We start from the raw sequence: 12,566 nt of genomic DNA on the forward strand, positions 1-12,566 counted from the left end.
CTTGAAGGAAGTTCTCAGAAGGCCAAGGCTGGGCAGCTCCAGTCACAGGACAGGTATAAATAGTGGGTGCCTGCCAAGCAGAGGCTCATTTGTCTGAAACTCCCAGGACCTAGAGGAAGCAACCTGTGAGTGTCTCTGTCCCTGCCTCTCATTTTATTTCCCCCATGTCCTATGAATACCCTCCTGTCCACTGGTGTTGAGGACATGGCCAGGGTGTGTGTGTGGGGGGAGTTCTGGGCTCTGGTTCTAGGTTCTGATTCAGGAGTTGTGGGTGTGGGAGATGGGAGCCCTGGGCCAGCTTCCCTGGTACAAGGGGAGATTTACTTTCCCAACTTGGGTACAAAGGATGAGTGTGAGGTGACACCCCCACCAGACCCAGAAGCAATCTCAACTTCTCTTTTGGCTCCCTCTTTGTCTTCGATTTCTTCGGAGAGATAGTGGTAGAGAAACAGACCAGGCATTCTCAGGGCTGAGTTTTAAATCCATCCAATCATAGCCTCAAGTCTTTACTAAAAAACACACTTTACTGCGTTAGGTCTCTGGTTTTCCAATGACCAGATGAGTCCCTTTTTCAACAAACTCTTACTCTGAAAGCACAGCTGCCCTGAACACTGCCTGAGCTTGGGGGGGCTGTGGTTGTGCGCACTCCATCTGCTGCCCTAGCTCAGTTGCCTTGCCTGACTCTTGGCTGTGGGAACCTGTAAGTTGCTCTCTGTAAGGCTTCTTCATGCCCTGGTGAGTAGGTGGTGGTGATCTCCATGCCACCTTGAGCTTGTGGAGGAATGCCATTGCTGCTATTATTCCCTAGAATGAGGCATAGGACTCCAGAGTTGAGGAGGCTGCAGGCCAAGGTCCAGCACCTTTGCTCTTGTCCTCCGTGCTTGTGACGGAGTCTCTGTCAGAACAAGGGCAACAGACTGCCTGCTACCAGCCTGTGAGCCCACAAGGGTGTTTCTAGGGACTCCCAGGATAGCTGAGGAAGTTATGAATTCAAGATGAAAAGAGGCTAATGGAAAATAAGGTTCACCCGCAGTCCAGAATCACTAGCAGCTGGAAAGGAGGCACTTCTCTGGCCAGAAAGGCTCTGTTCTGCCACCATCCCAGATAGCTGGTGAGCCCCTGCATCTTTGCACAGTACTCTGGTTTTCTTCCCAGCATCTGTGACTCCTACTGACTCTTTTCAACCTCATAACTTTATAGTTTCTTTCTTGGAAAGGGGGGATGCTGTTATGGTTTGGGTTTTAAATGTCCCCCAGTGGCATGGGTCCCCAGCCTGTGGCACAATAGAGAAGTGGTGGCACCTTTAGGGCATGGAGCCTAGTGAAAGGAAGTTGAATCTTTGGGACTGTGCCTTTGGAGGGGATCTTGGGAACCTGTCCCCTGCTCTCTCTCTGTTTTCTGGCTGCTATAAGGTGAACAAGCCTCTTTTGTCCTATGCTCCCACCATGTATTCTGTGTCGCCACAGGCCCAGGGTGATGGAGCCAGACAACTATGAACTGAAACCTCTGAAACTCTGAGCCAAAATAAATGTTTCCTCCTTTTAAGTTGATTTATCTCAGGTATTTGTCACAATGATAGAAAGCTAACAGATGCCCAGTGTAGGAATGACCCGGGTCCTGCATCCCCTGGCTCTGATCTCAGTTCCTAAGTCTCTCTCAGATGGTAATCGGAGGCCCTGTTGGATAAGTTTTCTTGCATCCCTGAAAACTAGCCTTCCAGCTGACTGAGCCCATCTGATATGTCCTTTTCCTCCACCAGCCCCTCCTCCAAGCCCTCTCAGATGGTCTGGCAGACCTCTAGATGTCTTTGCAGCTCTCTACTTCCTGATTTAGTACCTCTGAAACCTTTCACCTGCATTCTCTCTGGGAATTTGGGGACAAGGAGCAGTACTGGGGTTTGAACTCAGTGCTTTGCTCTTGCTAAGCATGAGTCATGCCACCAGCCCCTTTTGTTCTGGTTATTCTGGAGATAGGGTCTCACTCTTTGCTCAGGCTGGCTAGAGTTCCTCCTCTTCTGTAGCTTGAAATGACAGGTGAGTGCCACTGCACCCAGCTTTTTTTCCATTGAGGTGGGGTCTTACAGACTTTTTTGTCCAAGTTGGCCTAGAACCGTGATCCTCCTGATCTCAGCCTCCCAAGTTGCTAGGATTGCAGGCATGAGCCACTGGTTTTTGGCTCTCTCTGGGTCTTTCTTCATGGAGTTATTGGTTGGTCCAGGAATGAAAAATTGCCTGTCAAACATTCAGCCACAATCCAACTTGAGCTCAGGACAGACATCACAAAGCCCTCAAACTCAGGCTTGCTTTCAGACCAGCCCTGTGGGCTGCCTGCGCTAAACCATTCCAGGCCACAAGTGAGAAGAAACAGATTTATCTTGTCTGAGTAAGCCAGCTGCCTCAATGGCACAGGCAGGGAAAAGGAGGTCCAGGGAGGGGAAGGTCCTCAGTAAGGAATATTATGCCACAATCACTATTCTGATGGAGCAGCTGAGAACAGATGGACACTGCTGTCAACCCCTGTCAGAGTTCTAGTCAGGTAACTCAGGCCCTTCAAGTCCAAATCATGTGCCCACCTCCCTAAACAGATTTTGGAGTCTTACTGCTCTGTGCTCCACAGCAGGGAATAGGATACAGGGAGGGGGACTTTTGACCTCCAGGAGCTGGGCCAAACCCTTACCAAAGTCTTCCAACCAACATCGTGTCTTTCTTCTTCCTTATCTCCCCAGGCCATGCTGCGTCTCCTTCTTTCCATGGTAGTTCTGCTCACACAGCCCCTGAGGTACCTGGGAGCAGAAATGAAGACCTTCTCACAGAGACCTGTAACCAATGCCTGCACCTTGATCATGTGTAACTCAGTAGAGAATGGCCTTCCTGGTCGTGATGGACGGGATGGGAGAGAGGGCCCTCAGGGCGAGAAGGGTGATACAGGTAGAGCTGGGACCTGGGGCTTATCCTGGTGGGGAAGGGTGAGCGTCAGAATGATAACTAGTCTGCACTCTGGATGCTCTGTGATGGAAGGATTGGTGGAGGTGGGCTTCTTCCTTCCAGGAGAGTAGGTTTCTCCTGATGTTCATTCCACTAAAAGTGCTGCACTTGGCAAATGCATGTCTGTCTTGAGACTCAATGTACTTCCCCTGTCACCCAACTGACCTGACCCCTTTCCTAAGATCTCTGGATTCTCCCTACCTGAAGAATGAGGAAATAGTGGGTAAATCACTGATATTGGGGAACCTCAGGACTCTGTTCCAGCAGTTAGCAGTTGTTCATTTTGATTAAATGGTGCCTGTGCAGGATGTTAAGTGTTTTAATATTTCATCAAATTCTACTGAATGAAAGGTAGGAAAAGATGAGTTTCCATGGCCTCATACACAGACTTAGTCAAAAATATTTGCCTTAAACATTACAAGGGGAATGGGAGAGCTCATATTTCTTTGTCCAGCCCTGTGGTTGAGTATTCACTTGAGCAATTCTTTAACCTTCCAAGGAACATACCAATCTCCCTTGCCAGGTAAGAGAAGGTCAATAGCCACCATTCCAGAAGGTGGAAAGAACCTGGGCCTCTGCATCAGACAGACCTTGGATTGACTGCTAGCTCTGTCTGCACACATGGGACCCTTAGGACAAGCCACTCAGTCTCAGAATCTCAGCTTGCTTATCTGCAAATGGGAATAATATTTTGCCATCAAGTGACAGTTGACAATGATCTTATTTTTTATTGTCGTCATGAATGATGAAGTTGCACCGTCCTGATGACCATTAGGTGAATTCTCGTGATGTTACCAGAGGTGCTGATTAAGAGAATTGTCCCTGAAAATATTGCCTGTGCTCTAAGAGAGGACCTGAGCCTTATTGGCAAGTAGGGAAAATTCAATGAACCAACAACATGAGCCAGGGGACCACATGGCACCAAGCCTAGGTTTTCATGGGATCAAATGCAGACTATCTTCCTGGAATTTGCCTTTTGATTGGGAGGAAGGAAACTAATGACACCTAAGACAGACAGAATGAGAAACATCCATGGCTTTGTGGATAGGATGTGGCTCCCAGGGTAAATGGGGAGGGTACCAGCTCTCTCAGAGCTCCCCGGTTCTTTCTGGCTCCCTGAGGGTCTGTGGATTGAGTACGGGTGTGGAGGGAGGTGGGGCCTCCACAGTGGCCCTCGAGCTGGCCTCACTCCTTGCATACACTCAACCTGACTTTAAACAGAGACTAGCACACAGCTGGGTGGGGAACGAGGCTCCGCTCTGGTACTTCAACCCCACGCACTTTAGTCACTGACCCTTTCGGGTCTGAAAATGTCCTGGGGAGCTTGGAGCATCCTCAGAATCCTGACCCAAGTAAGTGCAGGCCAAAACCTGCACTTGTGACAACCTCTTCTGCAGATTTTGGGGTATGTGGTCCACAGAACTTGCTGGAAAGGGCAGTTGGGAGGGGGTAGATGGTGGGGCTGAGGTCCATTTGGAACTGGTGAAGTTCCAGATAATGGAGAGCAAACAAGACTGAGACCTACATTTGGGCAGACAATTCTCTTGTTCGTCAGCACTTCCAGCATGACTTCCAAGAAAGATTCACCCAGAATCTTTGTGGGGATGCTGATCTTTCTCTGAGTAAAACCACAAACCTCACAGTACAGACCTTTCCCTATCCTTGCTTGCTTCTTTCGTCCAGTGCCTTCTATTCCCCCCCTACACCTGCTAGTTTACAACCATGCTGGCTTCTTGCTGGTTCTTAACCACACTTGGTCGCCCCCCTCTTCTTGGACCCTGCATTTGCTCTTCTCATGGGGGTCCCTCAAGCTGTCTCCACTCTGTTTAGGGTTTTATCTCCCTGTGAGGTATTCTTTTTTTTTTTTCATTTTTCTTTTATTATTCATATGTGCATACAAGGCTTGGTTCATTTCTCCCCCCTGCCCCCACCCCCTCCCTTACCACCCACTCCGCCCCCTCCCTCTCCCCCCCCTCAATACCCAGCAGAAACTATTTTGCCCTTATTTCTAATTTTGTTGTAGAGAGAGTATAAGCAATAATAGGAAGGAACAAGGGGTTTTGCTGGTTGAGATAAGGATAGCTATACAGGGCATTGACTCACATTGATTTCCTGTGCGTGGGTGTTACCTTCTAGGTTAATTCTTTTTGATCTAACCTTTTCTCTAGTACCTGTTCCCCTTTTCCTATTGGCCTCAGTTGCTTTAAGGTATCTGCTTTAGTTTCTCTGCGTTAAGGGCAACAAATGCTAGCTAGTTTTTTAGGTGTCTTACCTATCCTCACCCCTCCCTTGTGTGCTCTCGCTTTTATCATGTGCTCATAGTCCAATCCCCTTGTTGTGTTTGCCCTTGATCTAATGTCCACATATGAGGGAGAACATACGATTTTTGGTTTTTTGAGCCAGGCTAACCTCCCAGTGAGGTATTCTTACTAAGGACATGCTCCAATGCTCCCTAAACTTTACTGTACCTCTGTGGCACCTGCTATAATCTAATGTGCCATATGTTGTACACTTTAAATTTTTAAATGATTTTATTCATATATGATAGTTGTACAGGGAGTTTCATTGTGACATTCTCATATATCTATCTACACATATACATATTTTGTACCCTGGTTTGGTTCATCCCCTCCATTATTGTCCCTCTCTTCCTACTCCCCTTCTTAAAATGACTTTGGCAGGTTTCATTGTTACATATTCAAAGATGTCTAGAAAGTACATCAGTCATATACACTCTCCGTTACTCTCCCCATCCCACTATCACCCTCCCCTTACCATACACATTTTACATTCCTGCCCTTCATTGTGTTAGTCTCTTCTTTGTTCAGTGAGGTCTTGCCTTGGTATTTTGCCTGATATAGTTTCATTTTTGAAAGCCTATTTCTATGCAGTAGACTTGAAACCTAATGAGGAAAGGGATTTTTTTTTTTTTGGTCTATTTTGTTCACTACCACATCTCTAGCATTTAGGACAGTGCCTGGTAGAAGCTCAATAAATATCCATGGGATGAGTGAGTGAATGTAAACTGGAAGGAGAGGAGGAATTTTAGGACAGTCAAGACTGGCCAGGGGGCCAGGCCACACAGCTTCACTTCTGGTGGCACCAGGAAGCAGAGCTGGGTCTGTAACACCAGCTGCAAAATTAGTGCTTTGGGGTGCTGTGGTTGAGGAGGGTGCCTCTCCTCCTCCTTGGGGTTCTATGGACTCCGTAGCATATGTACCAAGAGTGGGTGGCCTCTTACACTCCTTTCTAGAGAGTGACTTTGTTCCCTTGGCCCAATGTGCCTGCTTGGCTGGCAGCCAAGGTGGAGTCATGTTGGAGTCCGAGAGAGAGCACAGCCTGAGTCTGCAGCATCTCTGCCCTCAGCACAGTGCTGAGGCTGTAGAATGTGGCAGAGTTGGATGTAGAATGTGGACCAGCCCTGTCACCCTCTATGCTTCCATTTTGTCCCCAGGAAGGATTTTAAGCAATAACAAGCAAAGAACCTCTTGGCAAATTTACATGTAGTCCCATCCCAACCACGCTCTTCCCCCATTCCTGCCACAGGAGCACAGTTTCCAAGTCTGAAATGTCACCTCTCTTTTCTCTTAAATAATTTAGAGAGGACTCAGTCTCTCTAAACCACCTCTGTTCTCAAAGCCCTGTTTCCTCCTTCAGGAAGATACTCTAGGATGTGTCTGAGCTGGGGTAGGGGCACAGTGAGGAGTTGAGAAACATCTCACTTATGTCCTCTTCACCTGACATCCTGGTCTCTCAGTTTATTATAAATCTCTGGCACCCCAGGGCCCGAGCTTGTATTTGCATGTGGTCCAGTACAAATCGTAAAGTAGATATGCATAGATTTTCAAAATATTTCTGTTAACATTATTCATTGTATATAAGGGGTCTCAGTGTAATATTCACATGCACTGGTCAAATCCAACCTCCTTTCTCCACCCTGCTCCCTATACTTTTCCCAGCGTCTGTTAATCACAACTCTATATTCAGGGCAACTTTTTATATGAAAAAGATCATGCAATATTTGTTCTTCTTATTCTGTACCAGGGTTTGAGCTAGGGACTCTAGCTTGCTAAGCAGGTATTCTACCACTTGAGCTATGCCTCTATCCCTTTTTGCTCTTAGTTTATTTTGCCTTGGCTGGCCATGGACCATGATCCTCCTACCTCTGCATCTCATGAAGCTGGGAATACAGATGTGCACCACCATGCACAACCCTTAGGATTTCATTCTTTTTGACTGAATAATATTCTGTTGTGTATATATACTAAACTTTTTAGATCCATTCATCTGTTGATGAGTATGTAGGCTGATTCCATATCTTAGCTATTGTGGCTATTGTTACAATAAACATGGGCATGCAAATATCTCTTTTGTATGCTGATTTCATTTTCTTTGGATAAATATCCAAGAGTGGTATAACTGAATCATATGGTTGTTCTATTTTTAGTTTTGTGAGGACCCACCATACTGTTTTCCATGGTGTCTGTACTAATTTACATTCCCACCAACAGTGTATAAGGGTTCTTTTTCTCCTCATCCTCACCAGAATCTGTTTTCTTTTTTTTTATAATAGCCATTCTAACTGGGGTGAGATGGTATTTCACTGTGGTTTTCAGTCATCTTTTTTTTTTTTTTTTTTTTGGCAGTATTGGAATTTGAACTCAGGGACTTGCACTTGCTATGCAGGCACTCTACCACTTGAGCCACACCCTCAGCCTTCATTGTGGTTTTGATTTGTATTTCCCTTATGGCTACACATAGTGAACATTTTTCATATACTTGTTGGCTATTTATATTGCTTCTTTTGGGAAGTGTTTGTTAGGATCATTTGCCTATTTTAAAAATTGAATCGTTTGGGGTTTTTTGCTGTTAAGTTTTTTGAGTTCCTTATATATTCTTGATATTAACTTTCTGTCATATGAATAGTTGACAAATATTTTCTGCCAGTAGATTGTCTCTTAACTCTGTTGATTTTTTTTTTTTTTTTGCTGTGCTGAAACTTTTTAGTTTGATGGAAATTCATTAGTTGTTCTTGTTTCTTGTGCTTTTGGGGGATTTTCATGAATAAATAATTGAACAAATGGACAAATACCTGAGTGAACAAGTTAGCATCTGTCTGATAAAAACAGTTGGTACACGTGCACACACATGCAGACATGCCTGTGCACATGCTGCGTGTGTGCACACACACACACACACACACACACATGCACGCACACACACACACAGGGAAATCAAGAAGTCCATGTTCCTTGGTAAATGCCGACCAATTGGCTCCTGCTGATACTGTGACTGTGGGGCAGGGGAAGCGCTGCATGGAAACTCACACAGATTCAGGCTTGTCTCCACCTCCAGCTCTGGAAAGATTGTTTCCTCAAAACGGGAAGGTGATGCTCATTTCCTGGATCACCATTGCAGTAGGCTGCGTGACTCTGGAAAGTCCATGCTCTGCAGAACCTTGAAGGAGTACTAGGAGCTTTCACCTAGGGCCAACTTGATGTCTATTTCTTTTGCTGCTATAGGATCACCTGGAGCTGTAGGGCTAGCAGGGATGCCTGGACCAGCTGGCCCTGTTGGGCCTAAAGGGGACAATGGCTCTGCTGGAGACCCAGGACCAAAAGGAGACTCTGGACCAAGTGGTGAGCAACTGGGCATGGAATTCAGATGTCCCCCAATGGTGCTTCTGCCATGAGGGCATGTCAGTGGACATGCACAGAGCCCCTCCAAGGAAGAATGAAGAAGATTGCTCTGAAGGAGGCACTGGGTTATTTCAGGCTGAGCTTCCTATGGAGCAGTTCAATGGTGCTGCCTCTTGACCTGTACTTTGACCTTTGCCATTACTTTCATCTTATGCAGCCCTGTTGCCAAGGGGATTTTGTGTCACTGACTGAGTTGATCCTTTTCCCCAGGACCTCCAGGACTTCCAGGTATGCCTGGTCCAGCTGGAAAAGAAGGTCCCTCTGGAAAGCAGGGGAACATAGGACCTCAAGGCAGACCAGGACCAAAGGGAGAGGCTGGACCCAAAGGTAGGTGGATAGGATGTGGCTACCCTGGGAGGGAGAAGGGAGGAATGACAGTGGCAGTTCATGAGTGGCCTGAGGCTCACTTAGGGTGATGGGAATAGCCCAGATCACCAACACTGTGAAGGCCTCGCCATGCACCCCTCCCCCCGACTCCTTCACGTTAATAAAGCTTCCCCCTTACCCTTCACAGAGGAGCCCCAGGCAGCAATGGGCAGTCTCCCTGCTCTCTCTCTCTGACCCTGGAGTTGTGGGTAAAAAGCTATACTGCTGTGGAAACCTTCTCAATGCATGCTGACTGAGCACACTCTTAGCAACTTTGTCCCTGTTCGTTCCTTCCTAAGGAGAAGTAGGTGCCCCAGGCATGGAGGGCTCTGCAGGGCCAAGAGGACCCACAGGATCTAAAGGAGACAGAGGTATCCCTGGTGAGCGTGGAGCTCCTGGAAATGCTGGGGCAGCAGGTGAGTGATGGAGAGATGTGGGGCTGGATCCAGATCTGTTGTGCCCACATGGAGCCACCGAGGCCTGTCCCCTCTCCCTTACCACTCTTGAAGTCAGGGCTGGCACTGCTGGGCCGTGGAAAGGGACTGATTCAGGGAAGGTGCACTTTCAGGCTCTGGGAACTGTCCACATGTAGGGGGGTACAGTGTTAAACCATGGGGGGAGACTATATCCAGGGAAGGTTAGTTATAAGGGCTATGGACAGTACATAGAGGAGGGTGATTGCCAGATGATGGGGACAGTCATTACAGAGAGGGCTCAGGGCTGGATTCTGGGAATATTCTGCATGTGGGGAATAGTCTGCTCTACAATAAGGACAGCCCATGTGCTAAGAAGATGAAAATGCTGGAAAATGGCTGCATAACTCACCCAGCTCTTCTTGGATTCCAGGGCCTGCTGGAGCTGTGGGTCCACAGGGAGCCCCAGGAACCAGGGGTCCCCCAGGACTAAAGGGAGACAGAGGTGCTCCTGGAGACAGAGGAGCCAAGGGTGAAAGTGGGCTTCCAGGTAAGGCAGCAGCTCCTGTGCGGGTGAAGAGAGAGGAGTCCCCTCCAGCTTGGGAAACTGCCTCGGTGGTGGGTGGAACTCAGGAATGGCTGGCAGGCTAGGGGGAAGAATTAGGCTCAGGTCTTAGTCATCTAGAGTTGCAGGAAGGCAAACCTCGGGAAAATGATTTGGGCTGCTTTCTAATTCATAGGATACCTTTGAACATTCAGAACCCAATGAGTGGGGATTACATGTGGAATGTGTATTCCTATCCCTCTCCCAAGAATGGAGATGCCATTGTGTTTCCAGATTTAGGAGTCAAAATGTCCTCTGGTTTAGTGGCAGTGGGGTTCAGGGACTTGATCTGGGAATAGTTTATCCAAAGCAGAATCATAAATCCCTGCACAGCAGGGGCCAGAATCATCAGCAGATGTGAGAACTGGGCACACTTCCTCTGAGACCCAGGCCTGAGTTGTTCCTGGCCTGTGAGGGAAAAGTCTTCATATGGCCATTTCCCAACCTGCAGACATCACTGCTCTGAAGCAGCAGGTGGAGGCCTTACAGAGACAGCTGCAAAATCTCCAGGCTTCCTTCTCTCACTATAAGAAAGGTAAGTTCCTGAATCCATACCCAGCCTTGCACCAATATTAGGCCCCAAACAGGTTCTGGGCCTTGGTTGAGGGTTGAGCTGGAGCTACACATTTGTTGGACCACAGGCTGAGCCTCACCCTGGGTCTAGGATGGGAATGAGCAGGGTCTGTGTCTGGAACTGGACTTGGGGCTGGGGCAGAATTTAGGGTTAGGCTGCAGCAGGGAAGTCACATGCTCCAGGAGTGGAAGTAGATCTAAGGGACAAGTAGAGGGGTGTGGCCCGTGACACCAGCTTACTAGGTTGGCAGAAACATGGTTGAAGCTAGTAGGCAGCCTCTAATGTTAGTGCCACCTGTGTCCCAGGACAGATGGATGTCCTGGGGTCAGTATACCTTCACTCCTACTGCCAGGGCTGTCCCCTGGATAAGAGGATACCCATCCTGGGCTGTGTTTCTGTGTTGCTGGCCAGTTGGAGAAATGTCCAGAAATGTGGCTGCCTAGTACAAGGCAGTACAGAATCCAGAGATTGTTCTTAGGGCTGAGACTGAGATTTTGTTCTAGGGGCACAAGGTCAGTAGGGCCTGACCTTGGTGTATGGCATTGATATCTCTCCTTGTACATGCTTCTGGGGTTAAGCAGGGAGACTGCCTCTGGGCTCCAGCCAGTACTGGGCTTTGCCTGCAGCTTCTGGTATGTTTAGAACAGAGGTTGTACCCTAACTGTGAAATCCTGGGGTGTCAGAGGACTCCAGCAGCACACACCTGAGTGTTTTGTGCCTTTTTGACTCTCAATTTCAGTTCCCAACTGCCCTACTCACCTGCTCTCACTCTATGACATTAGTTCTGAGTTTACATCCTGGGGCAAAGCTCATTAAGCCAGAAAAAGAAGAGTTGTTTTTTTTTCCTGCGTGTTTCCTTTTGGTTAGATGTAGGTTGAGGCCTAAGGACCCAAGCATTGCTTATGTCTTCCTCTCTCCATAAACATATTTGTCCAAGTACTTATTCATTCATAGGCATGCACAAAGCCCATGAGCATCCGCCCCTGCCGTGTGTGTGTGCATGTGTGTGTGTGTGTGTACTTAAATGTCATTCATTCTACATCTATCCACATATGTAAGCTCATGTGCCTATATAGGCACAGGCAGACACACACATCCAGATGGACGCTGGGTACTACTGTGTGCTCCTGGATGAATGCATGGGAATATTCATGTAGTAGTGGGATGGACTGGAATAAAAGGACAGACTTGGCACATTATGCAGAGGATGGTTTTGTGAGGTGACCCCTTGCTTTAGAGATGAGGAATCGGAAACCCTGAAAGGGGAAGTAACTTCGCTTTGTTTGCCCAGACAGTCACTACCAAGGTGGGTCTTAATGCCTGGTCTGATGCCTATTCAGGGCTATCTCTAGCACTCACCCTACCCCATCACATGCACGTCTCAGATGCCCTTATCCCCTCCTCTGCCACCTCCAGGGCAGGCTAGCTGGTTGGGGCATCACCCATGGGCAATTGAGGCCAACACGTTATATTACTCACATGTCCCACTCTATCCTCTCTGGCACTCCATCACAAAGCTCAGACCTTCTCTGACAACCAACATTGCAACAACAGGGGTAACAGTGGGCTCCTTGCATTGTATTTTCTGTACTTTCAGAAATCATTTCCCTGGGAAAAGTTATTTGATGCTGCCTAGAAATTAGAAAATCAATTCCAGAATACAACATGGGCTGAAACAGAAAGAGCATGCCTGAGCTTTGGACTCAATGAAGTCTCCCAAAACTGCATGCTTGAAAGTTGCCTTGTACTTAACTCCCATCTGTGAATGGGGGACCATGGCACCCTTCTCCCCACGGTGAATCATGGTATTGGTGCTGCTTTGGAACTGCATGTCTCCCTTACATCCTCTGGTGCCTGATCCACTGAATGGGAAGGTCCCGGATGCTTGGGTTGCATCCCAGAGATCTCAGGGCCCCAGACCGCTGG

The 12,566-nt window shown here is 47.8% G+C and overlaps 1 protein-coding gene across 1 annotated transcript in view; it reads left to right on the forward strand.

Moving 5' to 3' along the window:
* The window catches only part of Sftpd (surfactant protein D), a 25,385-nt gene continuing 12,819 nt past the window's right edge, over positions 1-12,566 (forward strand). The window contains exons 1-7 of the mRNA XM_020184722.2: positions 1-125; positions 2,726-2,927; positions 8,507-8,623; positions 8,894-9,010; positions 9,349-9,465; positions 9,896-10,012; positions 10,518-10,601. Coding sequence (XP_020040311.2) covers positions 2,729-2,927; positions 8,507-8,623; positions 8,894-9,010; positions 9,349-9,465; positions 9,896-10,012; positions 10,518-10,601 — 751 coding nt within the window. The 5' untranslated portion in view covers positions 1-125; positions 2,726-2,728. The remainder of the gene's footprint in view (positions 126-2,725; positions 2,928-8,506; positions 8,624-8,893; positions 9,011-9,348; positions 9,466-9,895; positions 10,013-10,517; positions 10,602-12,566) is intronic.

Source organism: Castor canadensis, chromosome 7 (assembly GCF_047511655.1).
Source record: "Castor canadensis chromosome 7, mCasCan1.hap1v2, whole genome shotgun sequence".
Classification (NCBI taxonomy): Eukaryota; Metazoa; Chordata; class Mammalia; order Rodentia; family Castoridae; genus Castor; species Castor canadensis.